Genomic DNA, 24,120 nt, shown 5'->3' with positions numbered 1-24,120 from the left:
AGACTTCAGGAAACAGGCACTTGGACAAGGGCGCAAAGAGTAACTCAGATCTTTGGCATGGCGTCACTCCAGCAGACAGGAAAGAGCATAGAGACTCTCGTTTCTTCAGGACTCCGGATGTGAATGAAGCGGCAAGTTCGTTGGACCCATCACGGACGGCCTTGTCCATGCAGTACATAATGAGTAAGGAAAACATCCTTATCAGCAGAAGAGATTTTCCTACTCAGGGCTCCTAAACACCAGTCTAGGAAGTTAAAGACTTTGAACGCCCTAAATATACCTTTAAGAAGGTGGTCCAGGTCCGAGGGTGACCAACAAATCTTCGAGCGTCTCATGGCAAGGCGGCGGGGAGAGTCTACAAGACTTGAGAAGTCGCCCTGGGCAGAGGCAGGAACTCCCAAGCCGAGAACTTCTCCCGTGGCATACCAGACGCTCGATCTAGATGAGAGTTTAGAAGGGGGGAAGGCAAATGCTGTCTTCCCTAAACTCCTCTTGGTCTCTAACCAATCGCCCAACATCCGTAAAGCTCTCATGGATGAGCGAGAGAGAACGAGTTTAGTAAAGGCAGGCATGGTAGCAGGAACGCCTAAGACAAACTCTGACGGCGGCGAACGAGGAGCCACAGAAATAAAGTGGTCAGGGAACAACTCTTTAAAAACCGCCATGACTTTTCTAAAGTCCAAGGATGGTTGAACTGCTTTAGGCTCATCTAGTTCTGAGGGTTGATCCTCATGCTGTGGTTCAGCAACGTCCTCATCTGACTGTTCCTCATCCGATAACTGATGAGAAAACGGCAACGGAGTAGGCAACGTTTGACTCGCAGAGTCCGGTCGCACTGGTGCATACCTGACGGAGCCGGACGCAGCGTCCTGGAACTGCTGAACAGCCTGGGAACTGTCAACAACAACAGGTGCGCGAGGACGCACAGCGTCCACCCGAGACTGTTTAGACCGTCTGGGTTGTGCAGTCAACACCATACCGGGTTGCGGAGGTTGACGCACCGCGTCAAAACAAGTCAACTCTGATGGTTGGTGAACGTCCTGAACGTCACCAATCACATCAGTGCGTTGCCTAACGTCAACGTGCGGCTGATAATCCACACTGGGTCGCATCGGTGGAGGTACTACCCCAACTGGTTGACGCGAGAAAGCTACATCAACGTCAACAGGACGCACAACAGACCGTTTGGATGGCTGATGGCCAGTAGGTTCGGCGGAAACCTTCTCAGCATTGTAGTCCTCCATCAAGGACGCAAGCTTGGACTGCATGTCTTGCAGTAACTCCCATTTAGGGTCTACGGAAGCAGGTGCGGTAACAGACGGGGCTAGCGAATGAGACGGCACAACTTTGCCTCTCTTAGGCGGCGAGCAGTCATCAGATGACGGCAACGAGTCCGAACTGTCCCAGTGGCTACAACCGGGACGTTGGACTCGTCCTGAAGGGACCGACTTACGCTTTAAAGGTCTGGAGACCTTGGTCCAAGGTTTCTTACGAGAAACACCTTCGGACGACGAGGTAAAAATGGGCTCTCTCGTCTTACGTTGGTAGGGGCGATCTTGGAGAGATACGCCTGATACCATAGAGGGAACGTCTGTTCGCTGATCAAGGCCTCTCGAACCCATGAGTCGTACGACATTGCTTCTCCCCTGGGCTTGGGAGCTTGCAAGAGGTCCCGGACTAGGAGGACGACAGGCACGAACAGACGAACCCTCGAGTGCAACACTGTTCACAACACTTTGCATAACACTAGGCACTTTGACACTATCCTTCGTGGCACTTTGGCACTTGAGTTCCTTAACGTCCGCCATGAGTTGATTTCGGTCACTTGCTAAAGACTCAACTCTCTCCCCCAAGGCATGAATAGCACGCATCATGTCTGCCATCGACGGTTCCTGAGTGCTAGGAGGGGGGTTAGGAACAACCACTACAGGGGCATGTGGAGAGGAAAAATCTACCGACCTAGAAGAACTTCTCCTTACCCTATCTCTCTCTAGTCTGCGTGTATATTTCTCAAATTCGATAAAATCGAATTCCGAAAGGCCCACGCATTCCTCACACCGATCTTCCAATTGACAGGTTTTACCCCGACAATTGGAACAAACAGTGTGAGGGTCGAGAGAAGCCTTTGGAAGACGCCTATGACAGTCCCTAGCATTACATTTTCTGAACTTGGGAACTTGTGAAGGGTCAGTCATTTTGAATTAGTCAAGGGAAAATTCCAAAAAACGATCTAAGTCATCAACAATTAATCCGATCCAAAAAAGAGTTCAAGGATTTATTTGAAGAAAAACACCTGTACTGCGAAAGCTCAAACCAAATTAAAGTACTTCACCAAATATGATGGGAAAAACTCCAGGTTCAACAGCGAGTAAAGTACGTCTTGTCGACACGTCGACAGAGAAGAAATTGAGTCTTTGTTTACATCGAGAGTGGTATCTGGCCGACAGTTGGCGCTGATGGGCACACCCGCAACCTGTATAGCGATCGCTGGCGAGTTTTTACTGTATGTGTCTGTCGAGCAACAGAGTTGCAGCTATTATATATTCACCGGCTAAGTTAAATATTTAAAAATACATTACTGTAACACTAAGTTAACAGCATCAAATTAGAAATTCTTAATCTACCTAGTACTTCAATAAATACACAATCTAAAAAAAAAACCATTATTTCAAGTTTTTCTCTCTAAAATATTTTCCCTTATCCATAAAAAAACAGTATAGTAAATGTGCTACTACCAATAAATGCCATTACATTACGGGTTGATAAATGAACCGTAAGTAAAAAAAAAAAAATTCTTCCCTATACCATTCAGTGGCACGAATAAAAAAAATGACAACCCCACAAATGAGACATTTAAGAAATTTGAGTTTGTATAATCTTATAAATTTAATAGAACTGTTATCATTATTACCAGCTATGTTCAAAAACTGGTGTTGGAAATGCAGGATGCTACAAGTCTTAGGACTCTAACATGGAAAGTAGCCAAGTGAGGGAAGGATATAAGGAAATAATTAAACTATGCATGAATAGAAATAAAAAAATCTTCTAAAATCAGTAATAACAGCTGTCATAAATAAATTATGAAGAGAGACTTTTGTTAACCTGTTCAGCATAAAAATAACTGCAACATTGGAAAAATAATTCTACCATGTGGTCACAGCTAGATACAACTCCTAGAATACTGTGTAGTATCAACTAATATATTCTCAAGGGTGATAGATTTAAGTATAATTTATTCTTCAGTATTGTAAACTAGTGTATGAGACCCGTCAAAAATGGCTTCTGAATATTTAGATAGGTACACACGCACAAACACATTCAATCCTTCCAAAACTATAACCCCTTTCATCAGAGTATGGCTACAACCTCTCTCCCTTACCCGAGGAACGGAGAGAGACCAGTAGATATAGGTCTTATCACTGTACTTGACATAAAAAACAAATATATTATATAATAAATATATATATATATATATATATATATATATATATATATATATATATATATATATATATATACATATATATATATATATATATATATATATATATATATATATATATATATATATATACTCAGTAGAGAATATATTTATAGTGTATATATATTTATACATATACCCAGACACTTTATTACATAGGGGAGGTAACTCTACAAATTCATCTTGGCACAAAAAACTATGCAGGATAGGACTTTAAAATATCTATCATCATATATCTGAATTAATTAACTAATTTCCTTTCCACTAACATATACAGTATCATATTGCCCATTTTATAAAATTTTCATGTATGTAAATACATACGTACATATACCAAGGCACTTCCCCGAATTTTGGGGGGTAGCCGACATCAACAAATGAAACACAAACAAAAAGGGACTCAACCGAGTTCAGACGGTACTACTAGGGTGCCACAGCCCACCCTCCCACATTATCCACCACAGATGAAGCTTCACAATGCTGAATCCCCTACTGCTGCTACCTCCGCGGTCATCTAAGGCATCGGAGGCAGCAGCAGGGCCTACCGGAAATGCATCACAATCGCTCGCCATTCATTCCTATTTCTAGCACGCTCTCTTGCCTCTCTCACATCTATCCTCCTATCACCCAGAGCTTTCTTCACGCCATCCATCCACCCAAACCTTGGCCTTTTGTACTTTTCCCATCAACTCTTGCACCCATCACCTTCTTTAGCAGACAGCCATTTTTCATTCTCTCAACATGGCCAAACCACCTCAACACATTCATATCCACTCTAGCTGCTAACTCATTTCTTACACCCGTTCTCACTCTCACCACTTCGTTCCTAACCCTATCTACTCGAGATACACCAGCCATACTCCTTAGACACTTCATCTCAAACACATTCAATTTCTGTCTTCAAACATATTCAATTTCTGTCTCTCCGTCACTTTCATTCCCCACAACTCCGATCCATACATCACAGTTGGTACAATTACTTTCTCATATAGAACTCTCTTTACATTCATGCCCAACCCTCTATTTTTTACTACTCCCTTAACTGCCCCCAACACTTTCCAACCTTCATTCACTCTCTGACGTACATCTGCTTCCACTCCACCATTTGCTGCAACAACAGACCCCAAGTACTTAAACTGATCCACCTCCTCAAGTAACTCTCCATTCAACATGACATCCAACCTTGCACCACCTTCCCTTCTCGTACATCTCATAACCTTACTCTTACCCACATTACCTCTCAACTTCCTTCTCTCACACACTCTTCCAAATTCTGTCACTAATCGGCCAAGCTTCTCTTCTGTGTCTGCAACCAGTACTCTATCATCCGCAAACAACAACTGATTTACCTCCCATTCATGGTCATTCTCGTCTACCAGTTTTAATCCTCGTCCAAGCACTCGAGCATTCACCTCTCTCACCACTCCATCAACATACAAGTTAAACAACCACGGTGACATCACACATCCCTGTCTCAGCCCCACTCTCACTGGAAACCAATCACAAACTTCATTTCCTATTCTAACACATGCTTTACTACCTTTGTAGAATCTTTTCACTGCTTGCAACAACCTTCCACCAACTCCATATAACCTCATCACATTCCACACTGCTTCCCTATCAACTCTATCATACGCTTTCTCCAGATCCATAAACGCAACATACACCACCTTACCTTTTGCTAAAGGAAAAAATAAGGGAAAAAAAACTGGTATTGAAATTACTGGATGCTAGATAGGTACAACAGCAGCAAAGGGAGTAGAAAACGTATGTTAAATATGTCCAGTGGCACTCCACATACCAAAAGATAAACTATTATAAAATACACAAATAATAATTTGTTCTCGTCATTTATCTATTTCCTTACTTCCTTTCCTCATTGGGCTATTTTCCCTGTTGGGGCCCCTGGGCTTATAGCATCCTGCTTTTCCAACTAGGGTTGTACTTTAGCAAGTAGTAATAATAATAATAATAATAATTCATTATTTTAATGTTACTGTTCTTAACATATATTTTTCTCCCTTGTTTCCTTTCCTCATTGGGCTATTTTCCCTGTTGGAGCCCCTGTACATGTTGTTACTGTTCTTAAAATATATTTTATTTTAATGTTACTGTAGTTAAAATATTTTATTTTTCCTTCTTTTCTTTCCTCACTGGGCTATTTTCCCTGCTGTGGCCCCTGGAGCTTATAGCATCCTGTTTTCCAATTAGGGTTGTAGCTTAGCAAGTAATAATAATAATTCTTCTTACATATGACAAGAATCACACAACCACATTTTAACTTTACAACATTTAAACATTATTTCTAAAAATGTTGGTGACACCAACCAAGAGATGAAAGCAGGAAATTCAAGCTGGATATTGCTTTGTTTTCTACACCGTTGCCTTCGCATTCACTAGTTTCCAAGCTTTCTATTCTAAGAAAGTAGAACACAAGAAAAAGTCATCAGACTTTCTATTCTTCTTTTAAGACTAACTTCTGATTTACTCAAGATGAAAGTGTTTTACTTCAATCTACTTGCAATGTAGAACATGTCTCTAAAAACTGGGGGAAATGATACGGACAAAGAAAAATTCTTGCTTCTTCATTTTGTAAACTATGAACACTACTGTATAAAATCATCACCCTCATAAACTAACTGCCTAAGTAATTTTCTCCACTTGTTGGGAAATAAAAAAAAAACCTTCTCATTTCCTAATACTTTATATTATTGTGTTGAGCTTCAATTAACAAATTCTAATTCACAAATTCTTCTGTTAAGAGTTTGTGAATTGAAGCTCAAGACAAGGATATAAAGAATTAGGAAATGAGAAGGTTTTTTTTTTTTTATTTCCCAATAAGTGGAGAAAATTACTTAGGCAGTTAGTTTATGAGGGTGACGATATGATTAACTATGGAGAGTATACAATAAATAATGTCCTATTAAACAAAACAAATAAACAGTACATGTGGTTTAAATCTAAACATTTTCTTCACTTCACCAAGATTTAAGTAAATCTTCACATAGTTAACTATTATTCAGTACTGGGACTTCATCATGAACTTTCTGTACACGAAACAAACGTTAACTCTAAACTGTAAAGTACTTCCAGTTTTGTAAATCATTCCTAACTTTCTTTATACTGTACATATTGTATTTCATTACAGGAAGAATAAAAGCTGTTGATGCTTTCAAAAGTTTCACCAGGTTACAGTTTATTTTAACAGATTAATTCTAACAAAAACTATCATATTACTATCATTTATACAAGCAAAGAAGCAACCATACTTGGAAAAGTAGAATGCTGGAAGCACACAACCTTGGGAAAGCAGCTCAGTTCAGAAAAGAAACTGAGAAGTAAAAACTAAAATAATGGAAACAACAAAAAATTAAATACTCTTCAGTTAAACTATGAAAGAAAAGAGTTGGAAGTTCCAGGCATACATGGCTGAGGACTATGAAGCATGAAGTAGATGAGTGGAGGAGTATTGATTTAAAAGCTCAAGATAGAGATGACTAGTGAAATCTAACAGAGGCCCTTTGCGTCAATAGGTGTAGGAGGAGATGATGATGATAATGAAACAAAAGTTATGTTAATCTGCTCAGTGATAAAGCATTTGCACTAAGTTTAAAATTCTGAAGTTCCACTGACAGTACTGTACTCTTAACTGTAACTGTACTATGATTAGGGAGATCATTTCACAATCTGGTTGCTGGTTGGAATATAAATCAATAATCTAAATAGGTAACAATCTTAATTTAAGAACGAGGTCTCTTCACTTGAATATATAGATGTCATCCTAAAAGTTGAATGTAGAGAAGTGTGAATTCAAGGTCAAACCATGTCAATCCTCATACACAAACATCCAAAATTGGACATCAATGTGTACATATGGAAATTAGAAGATTCAACAATGATAAAATTCAAAGAAAATTACATAACAGCAACACACAAATACAGTACACACTTCCTTCAAAAATGGTAAAATTATATAAAAAAAAAAAATTGAATCAATGTATTGTACCAAATATACAGCCATTTCTCACCCAATTCGACATATCTTATCTTCAAATGTAGATAATAACCTGACATTTCCACATTGTTTTTCTCCCAGCACGCTTTGGAATACAGAATACACACCTCTTAAGTCTTTTATATCCCTTATTATGCTTTGAAAGAATGAAAGCTTGTGCATAAATGGCCCATTGCTTTAATATTAATAAGGCTAACAATCCAAGAGACTTGGTAGGCTTTCTCATTTCTGAGAGGAGCGGACTCTGTAGCAATAGTTAGTCGGAAATCTTCCTCGCAGGAAAGATAAGAGCAAGGGCACAGATTAGATAAACTGCCTTCACCTGTGTTTTGAAAGGAAACAAACAAATGGGAAGTCCGAATACAAGTCATACCTCAAATAGGAATTGTGAATTTGAAAGTGACCTATTTTACGCTCATCATCACCTGTTTAAATATTACCATCCCCAAATTCATAAAAAGAACAACTCTTTCTCTCATCTTTTTACCTTTGATGGTGTTTGAAATATGATAAGAAAAGGGTAGGATCTTCTTTAAACATCCTTCTATATTAATAAATAAAGGTATATCAACGAATCTACAGTAAAATAACGTATAGTACAGATTATAGGCTGGGAGTACCGTAGAGAGTAGAGGTCCCCTTTTTGTTTTGTTTCATTTCTTGATATCGGCTACCCCCCAAAATTGGGCGAAGTGCCTTGGTATATGTATATATGTATGTAGCCTACAGTATATAGTTTATACTGTATAGTATCTTAATACAAAACACCAATCCTTAGAAATTACAGCACTACACTGTACTAAAGAAAAAGTTGCCAGCCACTGGTGACATGAAATGAATTAAAGGTGACAGTACAAAAAAAAAAAGGATGCATATTCCTCGTTTCCTTCTAGTAATTCACGAACTGTACACATGGGGATAAAACCATTTCCAAAATAGATGTACAGTACGTACAGTACTGTATTGTGCTGTAATCCCTTCTTATTTGGCACTTTTATCGGTAACCTTTATCAGACTGATTATACTGTATATATATAATCCTGTAATTGTTTGGACCTAGTATACCCAGATTCCCCGGGTGTTATGACAAGCATGGTTGGTTTTCTAGTTGGGATGTCTGATCATACCTAGGTTTCAATAGTATTTAAGACAGAGCAGCCTGTCCATAATGTGTCATACACTTGATAGAATAGATAGATATAATCACATACATACACAAAAAATCTCAAGCAGGCTAGAATGGTATTTTGAGCAATATTTTACATTGGCCACAATTGTATCAAGTGGTAGAACCTGTAGTAGTATTAAATGAAAATCTGATCAACATAATTGATAGGCGTATTATTTCTTGTGTATTAAAATGTTGAATCATAGACAAAAATTGGTCCAAAGATGATTGTAAATGTGGTTATTTAGAGAAAAATAGGAGGCTTATTACCTTTAGAAAAGTAATAGACCAAGACCTGACTTGGAATAACTATACTCGGCAAAGAACTGTTGCTCAGAGCTTCTATTTTTCAACTGAAAAGAAATATATAATTTGACCATAAAAGAAATTCTTTCTGGCACAACCCAGGAACATAGAAAATGGTGAGCTACCCTCAAAGCTGTACTCTTTCGTATAGTTTTAATTGTTCCTCCTTTGCTAAAACCAGATGGCTTTGTCACTCACTGTCTAGAGGAAAAAGCAACCCTTTTGGCTGATGTACTTGACAGTTAGCAAAGTAGTGAGAAACTCAATCTTCCTCGGTTTTGTTTTCCTGAAGTTAAGCTACCTAGCTTAGCTTTTCCGCCCCATGAAATTAAAACACTTTCCTCAGATTGTCTGAATATAGGCTGCAGGTAATCACCTGTTCCTTACTTTGCAGTTTAGCTTTTGCAATAGCCTTGAAGCACGAGATGCAAATTTTACAATTTTCAATGCTGAACAGAAATCCCTATTGTGGTAAAAAAAACTTTGTATGATTGACCTCAATTTTAATGCGGCCTTAAACCACGTTAATCAGGAGGCCCTTGTTTTCAAACTTAACACAGATCGGAGTAGGTGGGTCTTTACTTAGCAGTTATAGATGGGCACCACAATGACTATAGAAATGTAATATCTGGTGTTCCTTAAGCTAGTGTTCTCAGCCAGTTGGTTTTCATATTGTACACTAGAAAGCAAGCTTGATGCATATGATAATGATGCTACTCTCTCTTCATCAATTCCATCTCCTGAATATACACCTCTGGTTGTTGAATACCTTATAGAAATCTAGATAAAATTAGTGTACGGTGCAAATTATGGGGGATGATGTTGAACCCTAATACTCAAAGACAGTACCTCCTAAATATCTAAATCTTTTCACTGACAATGTCTCTAGCTTTATGCAACTCATTTAAAATTCTAGATGTGATTCTACATTGTTACTTATTTTTGAGAAAAACATCTCAACTATAAAAAAAATTAGCATATTTATAAAGCTGAGATTTTTAGTGATCAGAATATTTAGTGCTTTCATTCTACATTGTTCTCCTGTCTGATCTACAGATGTTGACTTCTCATCTCAATGTTTGAATTAAGTCTATTAAATTCATTATTACTGATCTAAATATTAATCTGACACCGTCGTTCAGGTACTGTAGTTCTCTATGTATGTTGCATTAGGCTTCTCATAATTCCGATCATGCTTCGTCTTCTGATCTCCCCAGAGTGTGCCATCCAGTACATGGAGCAAGGTATGCAGTTACTGTAATTTTAACAGCTTTGCCTTCTCCATCAGAAGTCTCAATACTACCACAGTTTTCTAGAAATTTTATTCCAGCTATGACCAGATTGAGGAAAGATCTTTCAATTCTGGTGGTTGAATTGGAAGAACTTCAGTAGTTCAAACTTGTTGCACCTGCTTTCCTGTTGAACATGTTGGCATAAGTCTCATTTCATAGTAAAAATGAGACTGATCTATTTTGACATCACTGATATCACTTTATCTATTCTTTATTATTACACATACCACATATAGTTTCTTAGATATTTCTCCATTTCCTTCCTGCACTAGGCTTCTTTCCCTGTTGAAGTCCCTGCAACTAGTGACAAGATATATCATATCTCATTATGAACTGATACTGTACTCATATATCAAAGGCTCATACTATGACAGCTGTACAGTGCTACATTGTACATGTAATAACATTTGTAAAGAAGATTTATCAGTTGCATAAGGACATCTTAAACCTTGGATCTTTACAGTTTCATTTGAGATGTTGGACATTCTTTGGTGGCATAAAATCAAGGAGGTAAAATTGAAAACCTTGCAATTGCAATATAAAATCAAAGTTAGAAAATGATGAACAGGAAAGCAGAAGTGAGAACAGACAGGAAGTAGAAAATCCAACTACAATTAGGACCATTCTAGAATAGGGAGCCGTAGTCTGGCGTCAAATTACCACGGGCTGGTTCAAAACAACTGCTTCAGTCGCTCACAGACCTAGGAACTTTGCAGTGTTCTAACACAGCCACCCTTTAATGTGTCATCAGAAATGTAGTAGCCTAAATCAACTGCATTATGATGAAAGCAACCATACTGCACAAGGACCCTTCTGAACAATGTTTACGCTTGAACCAGTTTGGCCAATACCAAGATAACTGACAACATGACTTTGGCTCCCTATTTGATCAAAGCAGGAATAGAGTTCTAAATGGCAACCAGGAACGACTACTAGAATTTCAATACAATTCTACAGTAAAAATTGAAGTGTAAGGGTCCCAAGGACATGAATCAGCTAAAAATGTATTAGATTTTCTAATGTCTAACCTTATCCCTCGTAATTTGGATCATACACTAATCTTTAAGTAGATCTCGTCAGATTCACCAACCACAGGTGTACACAAGAGAGAGACAGATGAATAGAATACAGCACATCACCTGTGTAAACAACTCACTTGTTTTCAAGGCCAAGACGCATTCTGTACTTAAAAATGTAGAAATCAATGGTGCATCAACAATCACCTGAGAAACCCTGTGATACCTGGCGGTAATTCTCTTGTAATATTATACAGTAGGAAGCAGCCAAAGGAAACTTCCATCAGGACGACATGGCTCGAGCCCAAATAAGAGATTATATTCCTGTGACTATGGTAACCCATAAGTAATTGACTTTGTATTCTAATAATAAAAACGTCCATAAAAAAATTAAAAAAGGATCTATAACCATAGTCTGCTTGAAAACCACGAGTAACAAAAAATCAACATCATCAAAATCAAACTTCAGTAAAACACTAAAATTCCAAGAGCATCAAAAACATCAAGGTCCTTACAGAAGTCAAACTGCAAACTAGGGAACTGATGATAACGTCCAGCATAGGCATTAAGACATCTTTCCGTAATACATTAACTTCAGACAGCTACAAACAATCGCTAATCAAGTTTCAATTACATCACGAGGAAAACATTTATGGGAAGATAATATGACATCACAGGGACTAGATGGTTAGTGTCTCCGTTGGTTGAAACTTTTAGCATTCAATGTTCGCCAGGAAGCTTGCTCTTCGAAATTAAACCAAAAATTATTTCAAATCATAGTGTACTATAAAGCAAAATTAAAATTGGGGGGTCATACTATACTATTTATGAAATGGCTTTTGGCTATACAGTACCACTAATTCCAACTCCGGCAAGTCCAGTACAATCTAGGATTCCTAATTTCATGAGAATTAGTCAGCTCAGTTTCACAAAGACCTTATAACTCTGCTTTAATGTCAAAAACATCATCATACAGGACTTTTGGACTGACAATAAACAACAGGATGAAGTAAAAGAGGAACTGTTAAATATAAAACTTATTACAAAACATGTATTAAGAATTCATGTTCCCAAGATTTACCAGAATATTGATCTTTTGAAGATTAAATTTTATTAAATTTCAACTGTAGCATAAAATTACCAAGTCTGAGCTCTTAATTTAATAAAATTGTTTTAAGTTACATCAAATCAATACTTTTGCCAAATCTTATAAGCCTCCTGTGTCTCCAAATAATACTTTCATGGAATCAGGTTTTGTTCAATCATTATCATTATTACTAGCCTAGTTACAACCCTAGTTGGAAAAGCAGGTTCTAACAGGGAAAAATAACAGTGAGGAAAGGAAATAAGGAAACAAACTAAATGAAAAGTACTGAACAATATAAAATAATTCAAGTTCCGTGACAAATTTAAAATAGTTTTTATATATAAACTACGAAGTGAAATCTATGTCAGCCTGTTCAACATAAAAACATTCACAAGTCTGAACTTCTGAACTTCCAACAATTCAACTGCCAGGTTAGGAAGATGATCATTCTACAATCAGGTCATAGCTGGAATAAAACTTCTACAATCCTGTGTAGTATTGAGCCTTATGATAGAATACAGTTTATGAAGTACTGTAAGTAACAATTAACAGGTTAAACACCTTGAATAGCATGATCATCAAACCCTAATAGATATCATGAACTAACTTGAGACATGACAAATTTGTTAATTTGTAGTTTTCTCTAACTAATACAGACCTGGAGTTATTTGTCTATGGATATATCTTTCAGCAAAGCTGGAAGGTACAGTAGTCAATTAGACTTTTGGGTGTGAGGTGGCAACCCTACAATTAGCATTGAACCATGTATCTGAAGTGTAAATAAGTACAGTAAAGCACAACAGAAGACTAGGCATGTTTTTTTCTTCATAATTAAGATATTCTATTCACTAATGATCCAGCAGTTATTATTATTATTTGCTAGGCTACAACACTTGTTGGAAAAGTAGGATGCTATAAGAACAGCAACATCAAAACAAATATTTCCTATAGGCCTATACCCTACAAAAACTTGAACAAAACAACAGCAAGAGAAATTAGATAGAATAGTGTGCCCAAATGTACCCTCAAGCAAGAGAACTCTAACCCAAGACAGTGGAAGACCAACTTATCAAAGGCTAAACTTCCTTTTCTTGCAGTTTTGGAATCAAATTTCAGTAAAACACAGCCATTGTCACATAAGTAAAGGAAATGTTCTAACCCTTAACCTTTCTCACTTAGTCCCCTATCTCATTTATACTGGAATTGCATGTACCTTCTAATGCCATCCCTTCCTGTTACTGTACTTTTGAAATTGTGATACTGTTCTTAAAATATTCTATTTTGATTGTTTATTACTTCACTTGTAGTTTGTTTATTTCCTTGCTTCCTTTCCTCACTGGGCTATTTATTCCTGTTGCAGCCCTTGGGCTTATAGCATCTTGCTTTTCCAACTTGGGATATAGCTTGGCTTTTAATAATAATAATATTACAGTATTAATAATAGTGCACTTAGGCCTAAACCTTAACCATAGCATTCACATGACCACTTTCCGAACTGCATTCTTTACTTTCACAAACTCAAAAGATAAATAACAAAGAGCTCCTAATTGATCCTGAATCAAAAACTGTGCTCTTGTTAGGTTGGGTCATGACATGTAATTGTTCATTACTTCTTATATCGTTTATTCATGTTCTTTTTTTCTTTTCTTGATTGAGCTATTTCTCCCTGTTGGAGCCCTTGAGCTTATAGCATCTTGCTTTTCCAACTAGGATTGTAGCTTATCTAATGAGTCTCATTTTGTTGAATACTTTGAAATGGTAGCTGTCAACTGGTAGCATTCCAGATGAATTTTAAAAGTACGCACCTTTTGTTCTTTTTTTAATAACGTTAACATCACATCTTCCAGGGCCTTACACACCAAAGGGGCAATTAGTATGCTAGTCTCACACGGACAGCATGTTTGTGGAATCTAATGAAATCTATCATGCTCTGAGAGGATCTTAAAATCCTGACTAACAGATTAAGACCAAAGGACGTATCCACTAGGGTGCCACTAACCTCGCACTCCAATTCACAATTCTATGCTTTCCATCCCAATTGTTACTTCAATAATTCTCCTCATATCTTTACCATTCAGATCTCCCCAGACTACACCTATCACTATGTAATACTAAGTCTCCAGGTAATTATAGTACAGTAGTTTTTCTTTTCTTCTTAAGGGGCGCAGCTCGCAACCTCGGCTTGGAATTTTGGAAATTAAGACTACTGTATTTTTGACGACAAGAATATGACAAATTCGTAGATAATTTGTATTTTACCCTAATACAAACCTGGAGTTTTTTATATATGGAGAATGTCTATATTTTACATTTCAAATGGTTGTTTTAATGAAGACAATTTGTTTTATTACTAAAATGTCTTCTATTATAATTACGCTAGTGCACCTTTTCAAACCAAGGTACTGTACCTATTTCTTTACTTTTTCTTCATTTTCCTCTGATTCCTCAATTTTCTTCTTTTCTTAATGGTATCACAAATTAACGTTTACTGCATGTTACTGTAAGTTATATTCCTAATTTTTCCGTTTGCTCATCTGTGTACAGTATTTACAGTTTTTATGTTATGGTTATGCTGAAAGATGCATAGCGTCAGAGACGATAAATAAACATATCTGAAGGGCAACTTTTGTCCAGAAATAATGCAGACGATAATATATTGCGCTAGCATTGTTTTACTCAAGTGTGGGCATTTGGTACATTTGTCATACAGTATATAATTCTGGATTTGAGGGAATTAGTTCACCACTGCTTAGTAAATAACCCTGAAATATGAAATAACCTCTGGCCAGCGAGAAATGACGTCACATATAAACCGACTATGTTGACATTTCATAATGTAACTGAAGAACAAAGACAGAACAAAAGTGAAAATTGCATCAGAAAACTGAATCAATAATACAAGTGTTCAATACTTTACTTAATTCAGAAAACTGAATTAATAATACAAGTGTTCAATACTTTACTTCTAGTCTTTAGTTTCTGTTCAGATTATTTTTAATCGCTACATGAAATTGTTGCAAATTATTCAAAAGAAAATTTACAAGAATGGATTATGATTTAATTATTTGCATCAAGTTTAATGGGGGTTACTAAACAAAATTCCTATTAAATCAACAGTTTACCTGAACGACTTCCTTAAAAGGTAGAACTTGGAGCATATTAAAAATTGAAGAAATTTGACAAGAAAATAAAAATACTGAAAAGAACCATTCAAATGTAAAAGCCAACAAGCTAGAGTACAAAAAACCTTCAGAACAATTTGAAATGGGTCAATTTAAGAATGTGAGAGGTGCTCAGCTACAGGGGCTAGACCTTGAAGTAAACAATTGTCTCTCCGTAGACCAGGAATTCCTACCCTTTTTCTTCTTGTCCCCTTTGGACATTTTCATAGATTCCTGAGTACCCCTAGGACATTTTCATAGTTTTGTGAACCCCTTGGACATTTTCACAGATTCCTGTGAGCCCCTTGGACATTTTCATAGATTCCTGTGTACCCCTTGGACATTTTCATAGATTCCTGGGTGCCCCTTGGACATTTTCATAGATTACTGTGTACCCCTTGGACGTTTTCATAGATTTCTGTGAACCCTTGGACATTTTCATAGATTACTGTGTACCTCTTGGACATTTTAATAGATTCCTGTCTGCCCCTTGTACATTTTCATAGATTCCTGTGCAACCCTTGGACATTTTCATGGTCTTGTGAACCCCTTGGACATTTTCATAGATTCCTCTGTACCCATTGGACATTGTCATAGATTCCTGTCTGCTCCCTGGACATTTTCATAGATTCCTGTGTACCCCTTGGACATTTTCATAGATTCCTGTGTGCCCCCTGTACATTTTCATAGATTCCTGTGCAACCCTTGGACATTTTCATGGTCTTGTGAACCCCTTGGACATTTTCATAGATTCCTCTGTACCCATTGGACATTGTCATAGATTCCTGTCTGCTCCCTGGACATTTTCATAGATTCCTGTGTACCCCTTGGACATTTTCATAGATTCCTGTGTGCCCCCTGTACATTTTCATAGATTCCTGTGCAACCCTTGGACATTTTCAGAAATTCATGTGTGCCCCTTGGCCATTTTCACAGATTCCTGTGTACCCCTCGGCCATTTTCATAAATTCAAGGGTACCCCTTGGATATTTTCATAGGTTCCTGTGTACCCGTAAAATTGCAGATGAAAGAGAAACAATGAAACTGATATTCGTGATATAATTTTAGTATTCAATCTAATTGCAGATTACCTAATATATTACTTAGTAATGGCTATTCTTTCAGTTCCAATGTATCCCCCCGGAGGGTAAAAATTTACCACTGGGGTAAGTGTAACCAAGGTTGGGAACCCCTACTATAGAATGATATACAATACACTAAAGATATGATACTATAGAATGATATACAATACACTAAAGATATGATATAAATGTTCAGTACATTAATACAGTAATTTCTTTGTAAAACTCAAATTCAACTTCTACATGACTCGGTAAAGAGCAAACATTACTGAACACGAAATCTGGGCTAAATTATGCAACAGAAACAATTCCATAGCAATTCAAAATTATTCTATAGGTTATCTCAAGCTAAATCTAGCACAATGTTTACCTGTTAGGAAATTGTTAAAAGAAAAATATTATTGTCAGGACTAGTAGGTTATCATATTATGATAAGACACTCATTCAGTCATTATCTCAAATTCACGACTGATAGCCTTTGGGAACTAGGCTTGGTCTAAATAAACTATTCTTTTCCACCACCGTTTTATCCTTACAGTAAGAGGCCGGTTACCTGATACGCTCTCTTCAACGCTTCGATCAAAGGTATCCTCACCCACCCAACCTCTCCATATCATCCTTCACCTTATCTCTCCATCTAATTCTCTGCCTCGCTCTTGATCTCCTCCCCTGACAGGTTCCTCCCAATCCCTCCTCACTCCTTCCCCACCATCCATCCTTAACACGTGCCCACACCATCTCACCACTAGGGTAACATGGCCTTGTCATCTCTAAAGACTTTATCTCTGTCCTGAAAATGAAGCTCAAATTGCAATGAAAATAAGCAGGAAGATATGGAGAAGAGAAACAATACAATAGAACATGAAGCAATGATTGGAAAGCAACTGATTCTTCCCCGGCACCTGACCCAAGGGCAGAGAATCTTACAGAGAAAAAGTTGATAATCTAGTAAAGAATAATGAACCAATTGTTAACATTTCAAATACAGATGCACCCCCCCAAAGAAAATTAAAAAAAATGACATGTTGAAAAAGTTAAGGAAAGTAATTACAGTATTAGTAAACAAATCAACACAAGCAACAACTAACGTCACCGACACGAAAAATAAGATTGGAATAGCTTTCTTTGAAAAGATATACCAATTCTTAATATGAAATCAACTTCAAATGTTAATGTTGTAAATTTCGCTGATGACAGGATTAGAGACGAAGCAGTAAATATAATTCAAAGTACAGTATACAGCGAAGACGACAATGTAGTTAATGCTTTGATTCCTAGGAATTGTTTTGATTTGATACAGAATGTAGGAGAAAATAAGTCTCTTATTCAAGAAAAGAGTGCGGGTGGGTCACCCCACTTCATGCTAAAATGTGATCCTGAAAATCGAAAAGCCTCAATAATGGCGACAAAGTTAAGTTGCGATGAGGCAAATATATCTTATGTGATAGGGACCACCCAAAACTTAAGAGACTTGGGTGACATCCAAATAAATTATTAACAACAACCCGGTCCAGATATCTAGTAGAGTTTGTGACTTAAGTGCATCCCTTCGCTGTGATTCTCTCAGTGCTCAAATAAATAGTAGTAAGAACTGCTGAATATCACCTTTGAAACACTTCTTCTGTAAAGAAGTATCTGGATGAATATCCCATAAAGAATCTTGTGATTATCTGTGCTATTACCAAGATTTATTACTGTACCTTTATCTAATACTGTACAATCTACTCGATGCAACTTAAGAAATTACAGAACATAATGAACAGACCAGCAAGATTGCTAAAAGGTGTCACACACCAAGATAGGATTACTCCACTGTAATCGAATTACAGTGGCTGCCTATTAAAGCTAGAATAGAGTTTAAGATACGTGCAATGACTCATCAAGTTATCAAAACCGGTCATCCAAATCATCTAAGAGAATTGCTACACATCGTGCAGACAACAAATTGTGTCGACACGAGAATAGTTACAGTTGGTTTCAAGTTACCAGAGCCATGATGTACCTCTACTGTAGAATCTGAAACTTCCAAATATGCGCCCCCAAGACTATAAGCTCCCACTAGACATCCATACGACTGAAGATATTAAAGCTTCAAATAAACTCAAGGCTTTCTTGTTTTCAAAGTGCTTTGATAATGTGGATTTGACAATTAATGCAGACAACAATGTGTGATACTCTAAATATCTAAGAATGTATATAAAAAAAATTGATATGTAAATCCCGTAGGGCACAAGGTTTCTGTGTGATAAAGCCCAAAAAACTGCCCTTAAAGTAGAGTAAATAATTTCTCAATGAATGGCTACAGGGCAAGACCAGATATATAAACCGAAAGGTAACGTCGAGCTTAAACCATACTTTATATAATATAACCACATATGTTTAGGTATTTAGCTTATATGAGAAAATCTCATTTCTACACAAAATTTTCCAGAAACATTCATTTTTTTTTCCATAAAAGCAATTATAAGTTCTTTCAAATGGTAGCATACATTAAAGGGGATCACAAAGAAGAGAGGCAAAGCACCATTACTGGTGAGTAAGGACACTACAATATAAATCAGGTTAGATTGGGATACCTAAGGGCAATTTGTATACATCAGCGACAGACTTGCCGCAGGATTCGGACATTGTATAACGAGCATTGTCATATCATACTGTATAATTTACGTAAAGCTCAATGCAGGTATTTTCATAGGGTGTATGTTATTAGAGAGGACACGCATAAACTTTCTTACTTGTCAAATCGATTTTCTTAGTGAGACAAAGGTAGTTTATCGGTCTGAAATAAAATATGATGAAGCTACCTTGAAGACTTATGAAATACAGAATAATTTAGCTTTACCTTGCCAGGAATGAAGCCGATTGAGAGGCAAACACAAGGTTGAGACTTTCTTATGGTCAACAGTATGGGGAGGCCACTGGGCCCAGTAGGTAAGGATAGATGTGGCTCCTAAGCTAGGTTAGGTGTGGAATCTTTATGTTCGGTGTGTTCTTGCAATTGTTTCCTCTTTAAAATATGCTTTGGCAATCTTAACTTTTAGAATTTGAAAACATCTAAATTTAAAAAATAATTGTTTCCCACAATTATGCGAATCAAAACTGATCAAAGTACAGGGCCTCTGTATGACGACGAACAGGACCTCCCATGTGCATAAAACACCGCCTAAACTAAATTTTCTCATCTAACCTAACCTACAAGCAGTGTCCGTACCTACTTATCTAAGGGAGAGCGGTACTGGCCCCCTGTGACCACCCTTAAACTGCCATATTCTTACCGATAGGGTTAAAAATAAGGGAGTTATAGGACCTGGCCATCATCATACATACAACGCCATTAGTACTTTTTTTCTTTATTATAAATATTGTGCTATAGTAAATATTAAACCTGAGAACACAAAAATAATCGGCAAGACCATGCTAATCCTTAAAATTATAAAATACGACAATATCTTAATAATCTTAGAAAAATTATAATTTTAAAAACAATATCATGATAATCTTAATAATACTATTCTAAATAATTTCAGACATTAGCCCGTCAACTTCGGCCTCCAGTTACTGCTGCAGACTAAGCCCTCACCTTGCGTGTGTCTGGCGTGTTGTTCTTTGGTAGCAAATCACGTCTATCGAGACTTGCAATTGCAGGGCAACAGAGTAGCTTTCTCAAGTTAGTCTCCAATCCAGACTCAACACTGGACAGATGGAGGTAGTCTTCGCTATTTTCAATTAATGCACTTATAAGAGGGCGAGTGTAAGGGTGCAGACAACGTTGATTGGTATACTGATCCAAGCACCTATCTACCTCTGAGGCTACCTCTAATGCACTCATGCATGGATAGATGGCCTGTGTGACCTCCAAACACTGATGACACTGACTGACTGGCTGCTGACCTACAACTGCAGAAAGAAACTCTAGACTCTTACGAGGGGTAACTCAAGTCTTTTCCACTCGATTTCATTAACGAAAATAATAAAAAAAAAAGTGGTAAACGACACTTCACTTCAGAACAGCTGATTTTTCTTGGCTATTGCTGTATTAAGAGCACGAGATGATGACAAAACAGAGTCCGTTGCAAGTTGAGACCAGAGTCTCGTGTTGTGTCAAGAGTTTTTCCTTCTAACATTCTCGAGAATCTATAAATCAATCAGAAAAACGTTCACGGTTATAGCAGGCGATTTCTCAGGGGTTTCTTTAAGGTCAAAGTCTAAAAACACGCACTTCACAACGGGTTCGTCGTCACGTTAACAGAATAACAGCGGTGATAATGCACCAAGGAGAGAAGGAGAGGCTGGCCTGAAATCGAGGATCACTCACCTAGTTTCTTCATTCACAACTTTTCTCTTTCTCTCTCTCTCTCTCTCTTACTCTTCACTGGCTACTATGATTTCTCCTCAGCACTGCCATCCACTGCATATCTCAGTGACAATACGGATGGGTAAATGTGGCATTTTAACGAACGTGGAGCAAAGGTGGGGAAGATGAACCGATAGGAGGACCCTTGGCGTTCTCCTCAATCATATCGGCCACAACAGAATACTCCCTCACACACTCTCGCTCACTATATTAGCTTGACCTCAATTACTAAGCGTCAGTCAAATCTTGCTCTCTGCTGCTGCTGCAGAGCGTTCGTTCTGCTGCGCGCTCGCGCTCTCTCTCTCTCTCTCTCTCTCTCGTCTGCTGCCGCCACACCACCACCACCTGCGATGTTGGAAGTGTGATTACTGCTGAGAATGCTGTGCTAGCTTTTTCAATGGATCGGTTATCTCCTTTATCAATGGACCAGTAATCTCCTTTTTCATTGGACCAGTAATCTCCTGGTCATGCAATATCACCATCACTACGTGTGGAGGAAAACAATATTAATGGTTTCTTGCTGTATCCATATAAAAGCACTCGAGGTCACTTAAAAAAAATCTAAAATAAATAAAAAACAAAGCCCATAGATTATCCCTGCCATTAACCCTGGGCACGACGATAAATTAAGTGTTAATTTCACTCTTCTTGCGAACACTAACCTTCAAAAGGCAGGTCAAATAGAAGCTCTCCTCCAACGCACCAATACAGCGGACACCACACACACACTCACACACGGATCACTCAAACTTCTTGTGACTAATGCACTAGAAATTTTATTAGATCCAGCTCTCGGATGCGTTTCAGAGCACTTCTTATATTAACACCAGCCGGTATCGCGTTTGGTACATCCAGAGAATCTGGTGATTTTTATGGAATTACTGGAAATACGGCGATATCCTTGGACGAAGGTCTGTTCTCTATCACCGACACGTGTGAACTGCAAGTTTGCAACTCGAAATGACTGGCTTGAGGCTCAGCATTGGGGAAAATGCCAACTGGTCATTTTTTAGAAACATTTTCCTTCTTCCTCTTCAGTGCCAATTCCTATTTCGGTTATCGAATCGGCAGGTTTATTTACATAATCGCTTATTTATGAAACTTCTATTCAAATTATGGATATTTTGTATAAGATAATATTTCCCTTCTCGCTGTGGCAACAACCTCGTAGCGACCCCAGCAGCAGCAGCCTTCCACGGAGAGTCAGAGCTGCCAGACAGCACGAGAGAGAGAGAATAGAGATGTACCTGAATCAACAAAAACACGTATTTATGGAATAATAAACTTCAATATAATAACTGGTACTATTCACTTTTGCTAAATCTGATATAATATCCAAAGAAGCCACACGTCTTTTTAAGAATTTAGATGGTTTTGAGATCACGGAAATGAGAGGACAAAGTATAGGGGAAAACACCCATTCTCACCCAAAAATGTGCACCGTTCTATGCCATGGCCAGTAGAATGGCCTACAAAGAATGAGAACGAATAGTAAGCCAATGTCATATCTCCAGCGTAGTGTGCTATAGCACAATACTAAAGAAATCAAGTGAATCGTTACATAAATGTTTGATGTATTTCTTCCTGTATTAGCTCTCTCTCTCTCTCTCTCTCTCTCTCTCTCTCTCTCTCTCTCTCTCTCTCTCTCTCTCTCTCTCTCTCTCTCTCTCTCTCTCTCTCAATGGGATATACTGTAAGTAACAATGATTGCAAAAGTTTATTCTCCTAACCACATTTAGTTCCGTGAACAAAGGAGGGTACATAAACAGAATGCTTAGCGTGGTTACTTCCTCTTGAGGAGAGCTCTCGGCCTTGATAGAAAAAAACTAATATCATGTTGGACTTAATGGGTTATAGTTAGATATTGAGTCAAATATTTGATTAAACTTCTTCCGAGAGTCGAAATACACAAATCAGGTCAATTTGTGTCAAGGTCATGATCTCAATCATTGTTCCAAAGGCCATCAATTATGTATGAGTAAAATGACTATCATGTTCCGTAACTAAGGAGAAGCGAACTTACGCTATCCTACCACCAGAGCTAAATGTTGCACTCCTGACTTTCCTGGCCCTTTGTTGTTAAAATCGATGACCTATTCACCACTATAAAAGATACGTGGAGTGGTCAGGACCATTAAAACGTGAGATATTGTCACCTCTGTACTATGGAGCTCCTCCAGGAAGTAAAGTAGGGCAAAACTGCATACCTGTAACCAGGGCCGGCGCTTCCACTCGGGGGGAAACCGAACTTCCAGGGTTGGATAGCTGGAGAAAATTAGAAACTTCGAGCGTTCGCAGAAGGAAATGAATTGGTAGCTTTCTTTAACCAGGAGTTAAGAATGTGTGTATTATAAATACAGCGTGTTTACATGAATAATAATCGATATGATAAAAAAAAGTTTGATATGAACTAGATCAGACTTAAATTTGAGGTCAAGCCAACGTCTGGAACCAATTATTTATCACTAAATAGGTCAAACGTTGTGATCGATCCCTAGTCAACATTTTCATCCTTTAATTCTCTCCACCGTCTAAACTAAATTGTTGTTTAAAGATTTTCGGTATTAAATGCTAATCTAAATTTAACATATTAATTTAGTATTTAATTTTGCAAGCCTTTTTAATACCTGGCGTTCACATAGTATTCCAGCATTAAAAGTAATAATTATGTTCCAGAAACCGTCATTTCTATACGAGATCTTTTCTTTTCTTGAGTGTGTTCCTTTAGAGAAAGTGGTGATTATGCCGTTAGTAGTTTTCTCTTTTGCGAATCGTTACCAGAGCTAAATATCGCCACTTTCTTTTACATTGAGGTTACATTCGTACTCTAGTGTTATTTTGCTATTTTGGGATAAGTGATACCATTCTATTAATTTCTAAACGAGTTTCGTTTTAATAACCATTTGTATGAAACGTGGCGTAGTTTTCTCTTAAATCTCGCTGTGTACTCATTTTACAGGGGCAAACTACAGGATGTGTGTTTGTATGTTTGTTTCACAAATCGCCAGACGTTTGAACGTAACTTTTGCTAGATTATACTGGTTAAAAAAAAATATTCCTTTATACTTTAATAGACTAATTCCTTTGCCGTCTATAATGTGTCATATGTGCACCTTGGCTCTAATAAGATTGTAACTATGATCTCGTGTCGACACGAT

General features: G+C 37.6%; 1 protein-coding gene across 1 annotated transcript in view; it reads right to left on the bottom strand.

The window, feature by feature from the left end:
* Positions 1–22,152, bottom strand: part of rdx (BTB/POZ and MATH domain-containing protein rdx) — a 61,844-nt gene extending 39,692 nt beyond the window's left edge. Inside the window, exon 1 of the mRNA XM_068382878.1 lies at positions 20,189–22,152. Coding sequence (XP_068238979.1) covers positions 20,189–20,437 — 249 coding nt within the window. The 5' untranslated portion in view covers positions 20,438–22,152. The remainder of the gene's footprint in view (positions 1–20,188) is intronic.
* Between the last annotated feature and the right edge of the window lie 1,968 nt (positions 22,153–24,120).

This window comes from Palaemon carinicauda, chromosome 11 (genome assembly GCF_036898095.1).
Source record: "Palaemon carinicauda isolate YSFRI2023 chromosome 11, ASM3689809v2, whole genome shotgun sequence".
Classification (NCBI taxonomy): Eukaryota; Metazoa; Arthropoda; class Malacostraca; order Decapoda; family Palaemonidae; genus Palaemon; species Palaemon carinicauda.
This window is presented reverse-complemented; position numbering and strand designations above follow the sequence as displayed.